The 19,562-nt window shown below is 38.5% G+C and overlaps 1 protein-coding gene across 1 annotated transcript in view; it reads right to left on the reverse strand.

The window, feature by feature from the left end:
* Positions 1-10,724: 10,724 nt before the first annotated feature.
* Positions 10,725-19,562, reverse strand: part of SLC26A7 (solute carrier family 26 member 7) — a 75,754-nt gene continuing 66,916 nt past the window's right edge. Inside the window, exons 14-18 of the mRNA XM_076332169.1 lie at positions 17,788-17,836; positions 15,013-15,113; positions 13,090-13,144; positions 12,897-13,000; positions 10,725-10,760 (exon numbers count right to left, since the gene is read on the reverse strand). Of these exons, the coding sequence (XP_076188284.1) occupies positions 10,725-10,760; positions 12,897-13,000; positions 13,090-13,144; positions 15,013-15,113; positions 17,788-17,836 (345 nt within the window). The remainder of the gene's footprint in view (positions 10,761-12,896; positions 13,001-13,089; positions 13,145-15,012; positions 15,114-17,787; positions 17,837-19,562) is intronic.

Below are 19,562 nucleotides of genomic sequence, written 5' to 3' on the forward strand. Positions count from 1 at the left end.
CGGTCCTGGTGCCCAGACTTGTGGCTCTGGTGGCACCAGAGTTGGCCCACCACTGACCAGCCCAAGCAGTGAGGCATTTCCCTTACTCCTTGCAGAAATATAAAGATGCTCCCCATCGAACTTCCAGTGTTTCTACCATTTTGACAGCAGAGAGCTAACAAAACATCATGGTGGCCCTCATTTCAGACATAAGCTAGGGCAGCTCCTTCAATAGCCCAGTTTTTAACATATAAGATGAGAAATCCAGAAACAACCTCCTTCTCAGGCTGATAAGATTCAAATCTACCACTTTACCTTCAGGGGAATACCCTTCCCACTGGTGGGTGAGGATACCTTCCACCAAAGCTATACCAAGAAGAGTTTAAGCCTGAATTGGGCAGTCTGGGAAAAGGAGAGAGACTGTTTTAGTGCCTGGGGAAGTTCGAGTGGGGAGTTCCTGGGCACCAATCCCTCTTCCCAGGACAATTTATATATTTAATGTTAAACTACCATTACAAAGACCAGATCCCAGGAATTTCACCTTAGATGGCCAGCTCATGCCCTCTGTTGCCTTTGCCCTTGGCCCCGGTGAATCTTGTTGCCCTCTTTTCTATACAGCAGGATAACATCCGTAGGAAGGAGAAATCATAGAAGAGTTGAGTCACCTTCCCGAGGGAGGAACAGGAAATGCATGGCTGAAAATATCCAGCCAGAAACAGTGATTAAATCTGGACATCTCAGCTCTCAGGAGGTTGTTTGAACCACGACGGTGGCACAGAAAGCCTAAACCCTTCTCCAGCTGTGTTTTGAAAAGGAAAGGGTGAGCCCTTTTTACTGTGTTAGCAGAAAAGTCCTCAGTACCTACCTTCATGAAGTCGGGGCTGGGAAATGGGGGCTATTGCACCATGGCTTCCACAACCCAGGATGTGCTTTATATTTGAGCAATATTCACATAAGACTGTCCAGATCCCATCTGCCTGTGTGCTTGTTTCCATACTGGCTCATAGCCAGTGTTTATTCCGCGGCATCAGCTGCATCAGCCTTTGCTGCCTGTCTGGAGAGGGGAGAGGGTTGCCATGCAGGTCCCTGTACAAAAGCTGGTGAGAGGCAGGGTGGCAGCCAGCACACGTAGCAGAAAGGCACACTTTAATTGGCCAAAGTCGTTGTGGTCCCCTAGGCACACAGACTCAGAGAGTCACTGAGGCTGGAAGGTACCTCTGCAGGTCTCTTGTCCAACCTCCATGCTCAGAGCAGGTTGCTCAGGGCCATGTTCAGTTGGGTTTTGAATATCTCCAAGGATGGAGACTCCACAGCCTCTCTGAGCAACCTGCTTCAGTGTTTGACCACCCTCACAGTAAAAGTATGTTTGAATGGAATTTCCTGTATTTCAGTTTGTTCCTATTGCCTCTTGTCCTGTTCCTGGGCACCATTGAGAAGGGTCTGACTCTGTCTTCTTTACTCCCCCATCAGGTATTTATACACACAGATAAGGTCCCTCTGAGCCTTGTGTTCTCCAGACTGAACAGCCCAGCTCTATCAGCCTCTCTTCCTAATGTCAGGCTTCATGGCTTTTGCTGGACTTACTTCAATACGGCCATCTCTTCTACTGGGAAGCCCAGACCTGGGCACAGTAGATTTTGGTGATCTGGCTATACTCAGTTTAAGTTCTTAGACCACACCTTGGTGCACACAGCCCAGGCAGGCAGGATGTTGCCTTTCTAAGCTGAGGACTATGTAGAAGACAGATTTAGCAGCTGTCCAAACCCACACGGATGTTTCTCTCCTGATAAACAGTGCAATAATGCCTCTGGCTACACTAACGCCTGGTTGTCCTGTGCTAAGTAGGTTGCAGTAGTCCTCTGTGTAGTGCCTGCACATCTCCGGGGATACCCCCATGCAGCTGTGAGAGTGCACGGAGGGTACTAAAGATGTCTCTCTACTGCACCGCCTGGTTTAGCACTCCCCTGCATGGACAGAGTGGCAGCACACACAAAGCACAGAGTGCCATGTCCCTGTGAAACTCTATCAACATCGTTCATAGCTAACTGTTGACTAGTCCTAATTGATTGGCTATTCTAAAACTATTATCCTAGCTTTGAATTAATCTTTTGACTGAAAGTATTTCCCCTTTACCTTTCTCTCTTTTGGTTAACACACTTCTAGTTCTATCTTAAATTTTTTTGGATGCATGCCATGAACGGAGCTGCCACTACCCCTGCTGGTTCCTGATGAAGTATCTGAGTGGTGACATTGATGGAGAAATGATTGAAGTGCTTTGAGTGCAGTGTTTGCAATGACTGTCCATAACATGAAGGTGGTAACGCTCAGGATACACCTGTTCCTCCTTATGGACCACCTGTCTCTCTGAAAAGGTGTAGTCTGTGAGGTTGAAAAGAGGCAGATGTGAGCTTGCTTATACATGTACTTCCTACTTATATAGATGAAACACCTATAAATGCTGCATTTTGTCTGAAAACGAAGTCTTACTCTAGATTAAAAAACAACCCTCTTCTTTTATTGATATGAGGTAATTGAAATGCTGTTCAAACCACATTAGCAGGATCAATGGCAGTGTGGGGAAACTATCCTTGTGTGAGGCAAACTGTCATTTTCTGAAGAAAATGACCTCACATGCTGATCAAGGGCCTGCCAATAGCTATTGGTTCTAATTTTTATGGTCTGCCTCTCCTTTATCCAGCATCCCTAGCTGCACCATGTGCTCTTCAGCTTTTCCATCCGTGCACAATATCATACAGTCTCGTTCCCTTGAGGTTTCTTCCCCCATATACCCTCTTCCCACACCCTGCGCCCACCCCAGTGCCTTTCTCCTGCTGTACCACAGCCTCACAGCCCACCAGCATCTTAGCCCTGATCTCCAGCTCCGCGTCTGCACCGTCTTGCACGTAGTTCGGTCAGTACTGCATCCACCAGCACTTGTGCTACGCAGTCTGAAGAGCAGACTATCTGCTGATAGGAGAGATAGGAAGGAGGAAGGAGCAAAGCAAGCAATCCCCTGGTCTGCAGAGCACCACGGGTCCCCTACAGGTCACCATCTCTGTTTCATAAGATAGTGAACTGAAGAGAAGAGGCATACAGGAGAAGTGTGAAATGAGGGCAGCAGTGGAGCCAGCTCAGCACTGAACCTGAGCTATGATTGGCAGATTTAAACACAATTTTACTACTGAAAATAAAATGACAATGATCACAAATTGCAGATTGCAAATGTAATATTCCAAAACCTTTTTCAAATCTGGAAACACTCCAAGACCAAAAAAGTACACTTTTTTTCTTATCAGTTAGGATTGCTCTCATTCTTTCAAAACATGTTTTCCTTTATGGAGGTACTCTGAATTAAGAATTTGGCTATAGGAACCAAGCTAAAACAGAAAGGAATAAGTTCCAGAGATTTAAAAACAGTCACAGAGAGAGCAAAGAGAAAAAGGAAGCAAAATGTGTTTGAAATTGAGTGTTTGAAATTATTAGTTTACACTGGGGTATAAACTAACTACCCTGGAGTATCAACTAAAAATTCCAGTACTGTGACTACTAAACTCTCTTGGATAGGAAATGTCATTATGTTATTTTAGAACATATTTTAGAGGGACTTTACTAACAGAGATGTAAACACAGCAGTTCCACAGAGGCAGAATGGAAAATCAGCTATAGACATTACAGCAAAATACTCTAATGACCACTGATACCACAGATGAGCTGGATCCTAAGGCAGGCATGATGTTCAGTGTCTGAGGCATGATGTATAGAAATAGACAGTCCTCCTCATAATGACAGGACTTACAAGACACTGCACTTCTTCCTTTGTTATAGAGAGCATGCAGGATGGATGTGATCTACCAACTACTTCATTCTCAAGACTGAACTAGCAAACATCATCTACTCCTTCCTGCTTCTATTCAGGAGAACAAAAGACGGATCTTGTTCCCCCAGCTCATAGGTGGATTTACAGTCTGCCCCAACAGTTTACAGATTGAAGAAGTTGCATGAGGAAGATGTGTGTATGAAAGTTAGTCTGGAATAGGGCAGATAATTGAGGGTGGAGGTTTATGAAGTACTTCAGGGTGGAGATGTATGACTGCTCTTTGGGTAATACTACTTTTCATTTCTGAAAACTCTCTCCATCCATAGACTACCACAAATTAATTGTAGCTATAATTACTATAGCCTGTTCAGGCTTCAAATATTTGAAATAGCAAGTCATGTCCCAAGCAAACATGAGTTTAAAGATCATTCTTTGAGATTATAAAGCATGGTTGCCAGATCACCCAGCAAATGCAACTCAGTGATGGAACAGGTCCTTTCCAGCCCTCTGTTTCTAAAATCATATACTTTTTCTGTCAGTTCAATGGTTCAATCACCCCAGAAGCTGCAAGTGGTACAATTCTGAAGCAATCCAAGGGATGTTATATATCACTCTGTGACACTCCAGCACTTTGCCTGTGGACTAATAGAGACCTCATCTCCTGAACTGATGAGCAGCAAGCATTTTTAACTGTACTACTTGGGTCTACAAATGACAGCCTAAGTTTCATATTTCCTGATGGCTTTGTTTATATAAAGTCTGTGATTTACTGAACAAAGCAAAAAATGTGCAAAAAGTACCTTCACCAAAAACTTACAACTATTAATTGTAAGTAACAATTAAGGGATCAAATAATTTTGTCTCTCAAATGAAATATAAGACAGCGTATCCAACTAATGGGACATACTTTGTGGGATTTAAGTGAATGTACAGGGTGCAGCTTAATTCAGCACTGTGGAGTTTTTAAGAATTCCTAAGATTTGGCTGCATTTTTAAACTGTGACAGCATCACAGTCAAAGCACAATGGGGATAAAAGTATTTACCGTCACCATGTCAGTCAAAGCGATAGTATGGATTTTATGACAAGCTGTGCAGCACTAGGAGCCACTCCCTCAGTTCTCCTCAATCCTTAATCAGCTGAATGTATCCAGCACAAAAAGTCTCTTTATTATTGGAAAACACATTAGAAAAAAATCACCAAACAGCCATTTCTCTGCTTTTGCATGTCATGATCTCCTGAAATGCCGTGGAGCCAGAGGATTACCCTTAGGAAAGGAGTTGCTCCCCAAGATATTTTTCAAGTCCCTAGTGAGAGCTGATCTTGGACTTCTACACTCCAGATCCGGGAACGAAAAGAATGAGGTTGCTCAGCCATCTCACTCCAAAGTGGTTTTCTTGCCATTGTGTGAGTGTAATTTAGAAGCATAGCTCTAGAAAATAGCCTTTATCATTAAAGATATCATTAAGAATAGTTAGCTGTATAGCAACTAGGAGTTTATGGCACTGCAAATTGTTTATACTTTTGCAAACCACTGTAAAATCAAAAATGTAGAAGTTACATTAACTTTGGTAAAGGCAAATGCTTTCATAAATTACCAGGCTTGAAAAATTAAGCTGCTACTTTCAAGGCCAAATTTTTAAAGGGATGTCAATCTATTTTCCATTAATGCCTTCACAGTTATTGGGCAGGTGGGAGGGTTTACCCATAATTTCCCCTCTACTGGGGTAAGCCACAGACTGTGTATAAGCAATACCATCAGTATGCACAAATTGGATATGAGGTGCACCATCTGTAGATGCAAATGACAATTAAAAAATATGTATTCAAACGACTGTGCATGCATAGAGGCAATATTGGAAAAATTGGCCCAAGATTTCTAGATCTCTTACAGAGGTAAAAATGTCTGTTTGACACCATACTCCCCTAAGAACTATAAGGAAGTCAAACTTCTGAATATAATGCAATTTCTCCTCTTTCATTATTAAGATTTAATACATTTTGAGGTTGGAGAAGGCAACATATCTCATTACAGACTGGTTAGTACAGAATGTAAAAAAAAAAATCTGCTAAGTATTGAAATAATGAGGGCATTTTCCTCCTTCCACATGTAAATTGTCTCATATTCCAATTTATTTCTGTATAAATTTATTGTTGCATATGCTAATACACAGAATTGAAACAAGAAAAAATAATTAAACGCATTGTAAAACATATGGAAACATACCGATTACGTGATCTTCACTAAAAATCCATCTTAACGATGAAAGCACCATTTAGCATCCACTCTAGAGCTGTACTCGTTCATTTATTTATGAAACACTACTTTCTGTAGACAAAGAAAGTATCTTCCAAACATGAGTGCCATATTTTCAAGGCATACTGTATATTTTATTTTTGTAACTAGTAAATGTCAAACAGTATTCATACACAGTATTGACACATTAATGTTTTCATTCAACAATGAAGATACCTTTCCTTGTTACATTATATATTTATGACACACAGAGCTGTCAAATAAATTATGTCAAAGCAGCTAAAATCAGACCTTGTGACACTTGAATCATAGAATTAGGGCAAATAACCTTTAAAATAAAAGACATATGATGAGAATTAGAAACATTTAATTTGCATAGATATAATGTTAACAGTCTTTCCCTTATTACATATTTTATGCCTAATTTATAATTGTCACTATATTAATTTCTTAACATCAGTTTGCACTCTATCTTTTTCCCTCATTGCTCGCTTTGTTTTGGAATGTATGAAACAGAAATTCTGTAAGAAGCATATGATCGGATCCCCATTTTAACTTACTCTGATTAGCACATCTTAAATTTTGTGGAAAACTCTTCGTTTACATAATGTACTATCTAATATTTAGAATTAATTCCTAAAAATAGCTAAAAATTCCTAAACACATCAAGCAACTACAACATCTCTGAAAATATTGGGCCATCTCTTGAAAACAATCTTGTATTGATGTTTTCCTATGAAGTGCAGAATATACCAAAGTGTGCAAAATTGAAGCATTGACTTTCGTAAGCTAGGTGATTCATACTTTTTTAATTTAGGCACGTAAAATCTAAGCATCTAAGTATACATATAGGAATCAAAGTGAATGGTTAGATTTTCAGAATTGCTTACCACTCAGAGTAGTAAACTCATTGATTTCATTAGTTGAAACCTGTTAGTAAACGAGACACTTCCTTGAGTCTCTGCTGGAGGGTGCAGTCTCTCTTCTCACACTTTTAGATACCAATAGGAACAGAGAGAGCTCAGCACTTTGCAGGACCGTGCCCTTATTGCTAACACTGCACAAGCTTATCTATGCAAGCATGTTAATAAAACTTTGCATTACTCTGAAAACTGCCTAGGGATGTTCAGGTAAATAAGGCTGGAAGGAACAAAGATGAATGTCTGCCTCAGGAGGGCCCAATAACTAAACCCCTTATTCTTACTGGCTGTAATTCACCTCCATGTGGCTCATGAGACCAGGGCCTGCACCGCTGTAAGGAGACACAGACTTTGTGCAGTCTCTTTGCTACAGAGTGAGTTTGGCTCACTTCGTCCTTCCAAATCAGAACAGTAAATATGGTTTATTCTATCCTATTCTATTCTATTCTATTCTATTCTATTCTATTCTATTCTATTATTCTATTCTATAATATTCTATTATTTTATAATAACGGTAGTTGGACTAGATGATTGTTGTAGGTCTCTTTCAAATGAACTATGTTATTCTATTCTATTCTATTCTGGTGAAGCTAATTGGGGTGTTTTGGGTTAAGCTCCTATATATTTACATAGTAATTTTTCCTGAGAGCCAGAGGGAAGCCAGTGGACAGTCTATACAAAGAAGCATTAGGAAAGGGTTGAAATTGATAGTAAACTTCAAAACTTAATCTAGAAGGTTTAGGGTGTTTCCTTAAATCTTCACCAAAGAAATGAGCAGTTGTTTGTCAGTTGACTCTGCAAGTGAAGCAAACACATCACCACCAGAGATTTGCAGAAAGCAACTCAGGCAAGACACTAAGCAACGCCCAGCCCACCAGCAGAGTGACCGGTGATTTCCTGGTGGTCGGTCATCAGTGCATGAGATCTGATAGCATCTCATCCTGGTCACTTGAAGACAGGCAACATGCAATTACCAGTTTTAGTGAACGTCAATAGCTCAGAGGGGTGGTGGTGGAGAAACGGAAACTGCATCAGCAGTGAAGTAATTTGCCCTCCTAGGCCAATGGTAAAAAAGAAATTACCCTTCCTCACCCACTAACCATGGTTCTGTAAAACAGTTCTGGTCTGACAGTGCTTAAACTCAGTACAGGTGTTTTAGAAGCAATTGAAAGGGCTGCTATCTTCATGGGTACCTTGAACGCTCTGTTCTGCTGAGAAACAACTATCCTAAGCGGTGCCACTTGCTGGAAAGGGAATCTAATTAACAATGTATATTCTCCGAAATAGAAAGACATTTAGGCTAATTATATAAGGTAAAATACATTACAGGAATATTACAAGTATCCCAAAGCCCAGTGTTGGAACGGTAAGAAATTTAGAGTTATGATTAAATGTTTTAGGGGAAGAAATGTATTTCATCCCTGATTCTGCCCTGAGAGACAATCAAGCAGTAATCACAGCATTAAGACATTTTGAATTTGAAGTCTTACACTGATGAAACACTTTTTAAAATGACACTGTCACAAGAAGGTCTTGGGAGATAAATGTCTATCCCAAAACAGTTATTCAGCTGTGAAAAAGTTATTCCTATTGAAAGCAGCGGAAATTGGAAGCCATTGTGATTAGCACTACAAAATTGTTAATTTGATGCAGACATGCAGAGGGTTTCATCAAGGGATAACACTATAAAGAATTTTAAAAGTATCTGTGTTGTTCCATTTACAAGATCATTCAGAACAAAACCAAAAGTCTCCTGGTAGATGCTATCTTTGCTAAAGACCCTATTTTCAACAATTTCATTAATCAACTTATCTGTAAATTTTCAGAAAAAACATTTAGCCATCAAAGAATTAATACTGAAATCAGTAGAAAAGATACCGTTTATTCATTTATTCAGTTTGCAGTTAAGTAGAGATCTCCATTCAGCTGTGACATAAAATTGATGCTTCTACAATTAAAGTACATTGTAAATAGTTTCTAAAGTGTTAATAAATTACTAAAACTGTTTGAGGAAATTATTAATCAAATGTTATAGCCTGTTACTGAGTCTGAGGATGTAATGAGTCATCTGCAATCAGCTACAGCATCTGAAATGAATGCGCTTGGGACAATGTACAGAACTTATTTCTTCTGTGTATAACAAGCTTCTCACAGTTACTAATCAACCCATTGCACAGTAATTATGAAAGCAGTCTCAGAAGAACATGTACGGAGCACTTCTGGTCATCTGTGGGACAAAGTGGGGAATAACTCCAAGAGTCACCTATAACTGAAAGGGTAAAAAAACCCATGGCGCTCTCCCATTGTCTTCTAGTAGTGTGGAATCACCGAGACCAGAAAAAAAGCCTATCGACACCTTAACACAAGAATGCAGAGATGTGAAAATCACTCCGTGAGCCACCTCATCTACTGCAGGCAGCTGCTTTGGGCAGACAGAACAAGGAGAGTCCAGACAAGCATGCATATGTAACTGCTGCTGAAAACAGGATGCTTAGCATTAGATTTTGCCTATACACTGCAGCTGCACAAAGTACCCTTGTACTTCTCTCCATTCTGTAGTACTAAGATGGCCATTACGGCTGTGCCATATTCATTTGCCTTTTAGCTTCCATAGTTTTTTTAAGTCGGTGAGGAAAAATCCTACTTCCTCATCCTTTCTAATTTTTGATTGGTACTGCTAGTGTTCATGTATGGCAATAAAGACAAGAGGGAAAAAGTCATACATGTTGCCACATAACAGGATACTGATATGATAGCATAATCTAATATGATTGATGGCAAACCGTAATTACAAGCCAAATACGCAACCCGTGAATGCCTCCACTCCATTTGTGTGCTCTCACACAGTACTGCACACCAGAACTGGGGCTGAAATGTGGCACACACATTATGTGTCTCTCCACTGTCATCTCTCAGCTGCCACAGCTGAAGATTTCAACACCAAACAAACCACAGCTCAAACTGGAAATGCAGACTACTCTACGCTGGAAACAAGAACAAGTTTTGGAAAAATATTACCAGTTTTTCCTCTTCGATCTGAGCTAAAGAATACCTGTGGCTTTGAAAATGTAGCAAACCATAATAATAACTCATGACAACTACTAGAGGGGAATACAATGCAGTGCACTTAGCCAACATACATCTGCCTTCTCTGAATATACAGTGCTCCCACTGACCTTGCCAGGCATTAAAAAGCATACAAAACAAAGTATGAAAAACAGAAGAATATGACAGCTGTGATATGATGCTGTTATTGCAAATGGCTGTCTTGAATAGAAAAAAGGATAAATAAAACCATTAGAAACAGCATGCACTGGTATATGGCTTCCTGCATATACTGTATCAATTATAACACACTGTTTTTAAGAACTCATAATGTCTCATTTTTCCATGCACAAAGCTACAGATGCATATTACAATTAATTTTACAAAAGAAGATATCTAAAGGAATATACCTTACTGCTAAACACAGTCAGTACCTCATGTCTGCTTTCTAATAATTTGTATCTAAATGTATATAAAAATATTATATAAACCCACTATAGAACAATTGTATGAACATTCTCTGAGTGATGGCATCTGAAAGATTTTTTTTCTGAATGGCAGATCTGTCATTACTGAATGTAGTAAATATACATGGCATATAAAAGATCATCTATGAGATCCCCTGGAGAAAAAAGCTAAGGAGAACCCGTGGTGTAGTTCATTCTGAATATGAGCAGATCAAACTAGCCATATTCAATGGGTTGACATCACACTTCACTCTGTTCACTGAACTTGCTGTAATTCTAAATTGGGAGAAACAGAAAAAAATTATTATAACGTTTTCCTAGAATGCCACATAAAATTAGCAGATGAAGCAGTCCTAGTTTGAAAATGGCACCATTATAAAGACCATAAATCAAAAAGTTATTTATGATGAGGATGAACTGCATAAAGCAACAGATGAGTCTCTTACCAACTTATCAACATAAAAATTAGAATTACACAAGATTATCCTTGGAGGATGTAGATAAGAGCACCTTCGCCTTTCTGAACAGCAGCAGAGATGAAAAGGAACCACGAAGCCCTCTTGCCTCTACCTTTCTGCCAGTGAAAGATATTTCCTGCTGCGGGGGGAAGCTGAAATGTAAATCGGAATGAATAACTTTCTGTAAATCTCCAGCTCCTTCCTCCTATTCTTTTCTATCCTATCCTATCCTATCCTATCCTATCCTATCCTATCCTATCCTGCCATTTTTCCTTCATGTAAACACTCAAAATTCCTGCTGACCCCAGCATCTTAAAAAGGCACAGGAAGAGTACATAGACAGACTGTGTTCATTACAGTGTGGTGCTGCTATTGCTGTCACGCTGCCTTTTTACCTCTGTCCTCTTCTCTTATCTTCAGGTATTAAACGCAAGGACACATAAAAAAACACGTAAAAGAACACATTAAAAAACCCAAAACACATACTTTGAATACTCTGAAGAGGCATCAGCAGCATATATATACTGTTCATAATTATATTTAAAATTTGAGGCTGTGTGCAAGCCTTTCGGACTAATCCACTAAGCCACTATTCAGAGTTTTGATTTGCCTAGCAGCTCTGGTAGAAACATGGAATCAGTTCCTAGAAAAGTGGGCTTCTGAGCTCTAACTCTCCCTTTTCACTTTGAACATTTGTCCTGGTCTTTCCATGTCCCATTTCCCTAAAATGGGAATGCTAGTACATAACTATCTTACAAGAATGTTAGGAAGGTTAATTAATGTCTATAAAGAATGCAGACCTTTTATAACACAACAATCATCCTAATTCATCTAATCAGACCCAGACAAAATATACAATAGTCATCCCCATTATTTTTGCCTTGCAGTTACCATTTAATAAATAATTTTTCTTGCAGGGCAACAAAATGAAAAATGTTGAAAATCTCTGAAGAGAACATGTTTTTCTGGTCAATCCACTAGACCAGCTGTGCCAACTCACCTTATCTGGATAAGTCAATAGAAAGTGATTTTGTCCATAGGCAACTCTAATTTAATTAGTAAAATACAAAGTGGAGGAAAAAAAACCCCAAAACCACAGACCATGATGAGTTTAATGTCTCTGGGAGAAGGCTCTGAGCCAAGCTCTAGCCGTGTTTGGAATCATAAATAAAACCATGGGAAAGCACACTACTTGTAATGCACGCTCAGTTACACTGGGATTGCAATGGAAAAGGCTCACGTGGTTTATGAGGAAAGCCCGGGTTTACAGCCTTTTAACAAGGAATGCAAGAATTATTACTGAGCGAGTAAATACATACTCAAGCAAATGCATGCTCAAGCCTCAAGCCTCAAATTTCTGAGCCAAGCCTTCCTTCTCCCTCTAGCTCTCTCTTCCACGTCGTGCAATTCCTCTCCCCTCTTTCCGCCAGCAAGCCAACACAGCACACTACACTGCAGGGTAGAGACAAGCTTATTAGCTAGAAAAAATGTGCTAAGGATCCAGAAGCATTTCGGTCAGAACAGTGCAGTGCTGTGTGAAGTAGCTTTAAGCAACCCAGGCTGAGGAACGGAGGAGTGTAGTTTCAGTAACGCAGAACTGGGTGCGAGTTAATCTGCCTCACCAAGAGGCTACGTTAGGTGTTTCCAGATGACGTTATGCTTTCCAGTGGAGAATGAACCCAGATTAATGCACCACAACACAGCGCCTCTGGGTCTAGCACAGAAGACCAAGAAGTTGTTGCTAAAGGAGAGAAGGTGATGGGAAGAGAGCGCTAGCAGGAAAAACTTGATAACTGCAGTCCAGAGTCTGGGGACCAGTTGTAGAGAATAGACAGATAAAAGGTTTCTACACAGAAGGTTCACTGAGTAAATAAGATTTTCCCAGACTTTAACAAATTGCTGTGAGCATCCAAGAAGCCCTCCAGACTTCACCTACCCCTGCTGTAAGTCTCACCCTGTGAATTTGAATGGCATCGATTGCCGAAGAAATAGATTCAAAGAAGACAGGATTTTCAGATTCAAAATTTCCACCGTACTGCATTGCTTTTATCAAGGAAGCTGTAATAAAACAAACATATGAGCACTGATAAGGTAGTGAAGATATATAAACCGCCATGTTAAAAATTCTGCTGTAAGCTGATACTTGCCTTTGCAGTGTGCTAGCAACACATCAATGTGTCTGTTCTTACAGTCCATGTAAATCTATATGTGTGAAAACATGAAATTCAAAAAAACTGTTTAAAATACCAACAGAGAATAAAATACACAAAAAGAACATATTCAAAGCAGGCAGAGAGCATGGAGTGCTGCTGTTGAAGCTATACTGCCAGCAGACACCAGAGCGAGCTCTTCTATAATGCAAACACCACAAACCCACACTAATTTCCTCCCCTCTCCTCAAAGTACTCTACAGTTCTGCTGAGAATTAAATCTGAATTTGATTAACAATTTTGCATTTTTTACTATATTTTTAGGGTTTTTTTTCCAGTTCTCCTTTTTTAGCAAGTTTCCCCATCTCCTCTCCACATGCTTACCTACCAGTCCACAAAGATAGGAATCAGACCTAGGAAACTTTGAGACTTTTAGCAGTCCATCAGAAAAGCACCATAACCATCATGCTACACGCTGCAGTAAGTTGTTCTTTATTCTTTCTTTGAAAATGTTCAACTTCACAAAGACTAAATATTCAATAAACTAGAAAGTAAAAAAAAAAGTGAAAATAGCTCTAGAACCAGAGCAGGGCCTTTTCTGGCAGATGAGGATCCAAAGCAGTCCTTGCTTCAAAAAATGCTTAAATAATCTATTCCAAGTGGAACAATTCTGAGAGAAGAGATTCAATGATAACCACATCAGAATACCCTATTTTTAAAAATAAATGAAAAGCCTGACTCAGCTAAAAATCCCTCTAACTCCAACAGCAGTGATGGTATTTCAGGAGGGAGTGTAATGAAGTGGACATCTTGAGTGTGTTCCTCCTCTGGGTAACTCAGTTTTGGACCAGTCATTCAGCCAGAGGCTGCTCTCCCAACCTGCGCATTTCACAGCCCATGATGGACTTACCTCTCACAAATTTGTCTAACACTTCCTTGACATAATTTGCAGTTCTGAGGTCTCTGAGATCTTTTGGAAATCAGTTTCACAAATCTGTTTTTTTAATTAATGCTTTATCTACTAATTTTATTGAATGCTCTACATTTTGAGGTGAGACATAATAGAGTAACTCCTACTCCCCTTATTTAATTTTTCCAGTTTTATTTTTCACTATATCCCCACCTATACGTAGTTTTAATTTAACATTTTTAAGGCAATACTTACTTCACTGCTTAATCACTGCAGTAAATTGAGAAAATGGTTAGAATAAGAAAAGGCCTGGGCTGAGACCCAAGTTCAAATCTGGTCTTCTATCTTACTCAGAAAAATTATATGAACCAAACCTTGCATACCCACTTAAATCTGTACCCACTACACAACTATTAAATGCCAAACCCAATGGAAACGTAAGAAATAGCTTCTGAACATAACTTTTCATCCACTATATAGAACTGCTCATTATGTGGTTACTGGTTTTGGTCTTCTGGGACCTTCCTGGAGCTCCTGCAATGGCCAAGGAACTCAGCCTGCTAGGTATGTAACCCACAGGAGAAAACATGGAGATCATTAAGACCTCTGGCTTAGCAGAAAGCAGGGCATACAGATAAAATCACAGAATTAAAAGCTGAAATTTTAAAGGGGTAAATCCACACATAGCTCCACTGCAACTGACATAACTGACAGGACAGGGTCAAATATGACCTAAAACAGCTATAAAAATTAAAAAAAAAAATCAGAAACTCATCTCCATTACATACAGTACTTACATTTGCACTGAATGTCACCCAAAATCTTTAGAATTATTTTTTATATAATTTCATATATAAACACAGTGCAGATTAATACCAAATCGGTGTTCATCTTTTCCACAAGTGACATGTTTATCCACAGATATAGGTGAGGTAACTAGCAGCTGGCCCCAATAATTTGTATGTGTAATTACATTTCTAGGTACAGAATTTGTCTGATGTCATGAATACCTGAAGCAGCACTGAGACTCCAGTGTAGTCAAAGAAATTCAGTCCACTGCAGTCTAATATCAAAGCACGTCGCTCACCGTGACATGACTGCAACGACTCACCTACACATTTGATAAAAGAAAAAACTTTAATTAAAAGGGAGAATAGTCAAGAAATGCATATAAGAATAATGATAGTTCAACAAAATAAGCCCAAACTATCACAATAAAAATTTTACTATTATGTACTGGGGTATCAGTCAAGCAAATGACATATTTTAGAAGCACAAATGAAGGACCTTCAGAGCAATGGGATGAAGTGATGACAGGCAGAACATATTATTAGTGAGATGTTTGACAGGAATACTCTCTCAAGAATTAAAGAATTGCTTCTTCAGATTTGAATTTCCAAATGTGTCAGGATAATATCTTGGCTTGTTTAGAAGAGTTTACATGGGATACATAGAGAATCCATCTCTCTCTTAAGATCTGATATGACACTCATTTCTGTATTACCTAAATGCCTGCCAATGGCTTAACTAATATCTTCCCATAAGGAAGAAAAATATGTAAAGTGGAGTGTTTCATTTTTCTAAGGTTTTACTGTGCTGTTTTTTGTTTGGTTAATTTTTTATATACTATCATGTATTGATGCTGGAGAAAAGAATATGTTGGTAAGATTTGCAAAGGTCTTCTACTCATTCTTCAACCTCAGGCCATCTTGTGCTTCTGGACTAAATGCGTCCTGAGCTAGCACATAGATAATGATTCCTGACTTTCATAAAGGGAAAACTAGAAAATAATGCACGTCATATTTACATTGCTCTGTGAACAAATGTTAGTTATCATAATGCACAAAACAAAAAAAAAAAGGAAAAGAATTCTGAATGTAGACAAGGGTTAAGCTAAATGGTTTTGACAGAGCAGAGGAAAAGATTTTAAACTCTTGAGGGGACTTAGAATTTCCCCATGGTGTAGATTTATAATGTTGCTAATTCCTTTTTGACAGTAGTCTAAGAGTCAGAGCCTTTTGGACTCCAGAGACTTACTGTCTTTGTACTGTCCAATGTACATTAATAGATACATTTCAAACAAAAATACAGAATTTCAAAGGAAGCCTCCTGCCTGACATTACTGTGATGGAAATCCAGAAAGGATTTATGAGATCTGCTAGGCTGCTCACTGTAATCTTTTCTACACACCTCCTCTGCCTCTGAAACAAAAGAACTTAGTCTTTCTCCTTATTACTTGCTCATGCTACCTTCCCACCCAGCTGGCATCCTGCATTGCAGTAGAGGCTGCCTGGCTTCTGAATGGGGGTAGGTACAGACCTGCTCCCTCTCTGAACCAGTGGCAAGGGCAACAGCAGCTGTTTAATTTGGTGCTGATACAGACCAATGGCAAATCAGTATTCCCCAGAGGGAGAAAGGAAAGATTTTGACAAAGATGTACGTTGTTGCACCTTCCAGGACAACTGCTGTAAGGATTAAGGATTATGTCTTCCTGCTCCCCTCCTTCCTAAAAATTTAAGCCCCACATTTTGTTTTCCTTTTTATAGGGATTTTTCTTTTTTCTGTCTAGTTTTTATTTTAAAGCTCCCATGAAAAGTCACCATAGACTGGTTGGTACAAGGAACAACAGAGCATTTAAATCCTCAAGGCAAGACTTAAGCATTCAGAAAAGAGATCTTGTGATGTCTGTAATTTCTGTAACACGAGAAACCAGTTCATTCAAAAGAAGTCTGAAATATGTACTGCCAAGACCTTCCAAAAACCTCCTCCCATATAAAGTGTTTTGCACTCTTTCAGTTTTTTACGGTATAGCCCTGTATAGTCTTCGGTAGCCATTATCATTGCACTGCTATGTGTTACAGCAAAGCACTCTGTCACCCCCAAGTAAACTAAACACTGTAGTATCATAAAAATGTCATGAGTCTAGTTAATAAATGTAAACATTCAGACAACAGCCCCCAAATCAGAACCTCTAGTGTGGCCTTAATGCTTATAAGTGTTTTGAATAAACACAACATTTTAATACCATCCACAATTAAGTCATCTGTATAAAGTATCTTCTGCAAAAGGCCGCTGCAGCTCTCCCACGGGAACGTATGTGCTCTGGTTTGATTTAAGTGTTATAAAATGTGGGAAAAGCGGAATTATCCAGCTTAATCCTTAATTGAAAACAAACCCTTAGTTTTTTTTTCTTTATTCTCTCCTCTATTGATATACAGTACAATATTGGTGGCCATAGTGTCACTGATAATTCAGTTGATGTTTTCTGAGATTTTCTCCTAAGTAGCTTTAAAGATCACAAAGATTTAACATGGCTCTAATCTTATCCTATTTTTAGTTTTGCATACTAATATTCAAGTCCCACTGTGAATGCAAAAACACAAGACCAGAGCTTAGCAAAACAGCCTCTTAGGCCTTTGTCTGAAGACCAATCCAGGCAGTAACGTGGGAAGTGGTTCCCCCCACTGCGTTCCTGTCTCAGTATACACACAGTGGTTCATGAGAAATAATCAGGGACTCCTGCAGAACAGGTATTTTCATGGGTTCCCCACTTTTGAAATCTTAAAAGGTCAGTCGAGAACAGAATAAAAATAGGACTTGTTAGGCCAAGGTTAACAGAGTTTAACACTGTTTAGCACTCATGCTTCACTGAATGTTTGGTCTAACTGAAAATATTAGTCTCTAGACAACTTGAATTCACATAGAAATAAATAGAAAAGCATGGAGCCATTTTGCACACTTATATCCATCTTGGGTTTAACATCATTTATAGATAATAAACTCACCATGACAACTCCCATTGGAAAATGAACAGAGCAACGTATTCTGCTCACACTGAAATAAAAGCAACAAATTATTAACGTACCAAGGAAAACTAGTCCAATGCATAGTAACCAGAGAAAATCAATGCAATACATAAGAATTCTGTTTCTCAATATCAAAGTTAACTCCTTCTCTCCAAAATCATATTGTATGCAGCAGCCTATTGGATATATAGTATTTGCTGAGTATGTCTCTCAGTTTCTTCTAAAGTTACACCAAACTGATATCTCACTTTTCTTTCTAGATGACTCAACCTCTGTCATGTTTTGATCCACTAAAAAGCATATTATGAACACAATGCTTTTGGGGAAGCAGGGGTTGGTTAAGAAGTGGTCAAAAGATGGGAAAGATGTTCTTGAAAAGACAAATTCTAGTCAATGATTTTATAAGATTAACTTTTGATTCATTTTCTACTTGCTGCAATCTCATCTACTATGCTAATATTTTAGTGAAAACATTTTTGACATGTACATTTATTAAAGAGTTACCTTTAACTGGAGAAATTTTTTTATAATGATTTCAATATGAATGTTAAGTTCTCAGTAGAAATATGAGTTAAAACCAGAAATACAGCATAGAAACAAAATCCAAAGTGCAATCTTTTTTCACTCCCATTATGTGCTACAGAAAGACCTTTATTCCACAAAAAAAAAAAATTATGCACAGTATTTTAGGCAGCTGTACTGCCAAGTACCTTACAGAAGAGACAAAGGATAAAATCTCCCTCCTAAGTAACTTATAAATTAACTTATTAAATTAACTTATTACACTTATTAAATTAACTCATAAATCAATTCCATGCAAATCCTAAGTAATTTCTCTCTGTTTGGGTGTTTGTTATCATACTAAGCCAAATCAGTTAGCCTAGCACAACCAAGGAAAAAAAGCAGCACAATTTCTGAGCTGAATTTCTGCACAACGAGGAGAAGCCACCCATCAAAGTACTTATGGGTAGCACAGCCCTTTGGCAAGAGACAGGAGAGGTGGTGAACACACATTGCTGAACGTTGTCTTAACAACTCATCTAGGAAATGACTGTGATTTTCTCAGCCCAATTTGCCAAACTGGATGAAATTGCCTGCCATAAGCATTGTACAGTATTGGAATATCTTCATTGCAATGATAGAAAAATAATAAGACTTTTTTTCCCTTTTAGGGAGTGTTGTAGGAAGTTGCAGTAGTTATGTGCAGATAAACTCAAAAAATAATATACTTACAGAGATATTCTCCAAAACCAAGTTATACATAATTTTTACACTGTTTATTTTTCCAATACAATCAGTGTAGAAAATGAAAAAGAAACACTACCTTTGAGAAAAACTTTAGTCAGTTTGTACCTTCTTCCTAATTCTCCTGGAATTATTTATAGTTAGAAACAGAAATGAAATGTCTCTCTCTCATAGACTCACCTCCAGCAAAAAACTCAAATTTTATTCAAGTAGATTTGTAGCTACTCATTCTCTTTTTAAAATCACAACCTTATATTAGCTGTGGTTATGTAAGTTCTGCCAGAAATTTTGAAGAGCTTTGGATCAGTGCTTTACTGTCTTTTACAGGATCATATATAGAAATAGTAGAGAAATTTTTTTCAAGTAATAATAAGAAAATGATCCATATTGAATCTGATTAAGATTAACTTTATTCTATCCTAAATTAATAATTTGAAATATTACCTTTTTAAATCTGTTTCAGTATCTGATTGCATTCTCTAAGAAATGCAAGGAAAACAATCATGATC

The sequence above is a fragment of the Aptenodytes patagonicus genome, chromosome 2 (assembly GCF_965638725.1).
Source record: "Aptenodytes patagonicus chromosome 2, bAptPat1.pri.cur, whole genome shotgun sequence".
Taxonomy (NCBI): domain Eukaryota; kingdom Metazoa; phylum Chordata; class Aves; order Sphenisciformes; family Spheniscidae; genus Aptenodytes; species Aptenodytes patagonicus.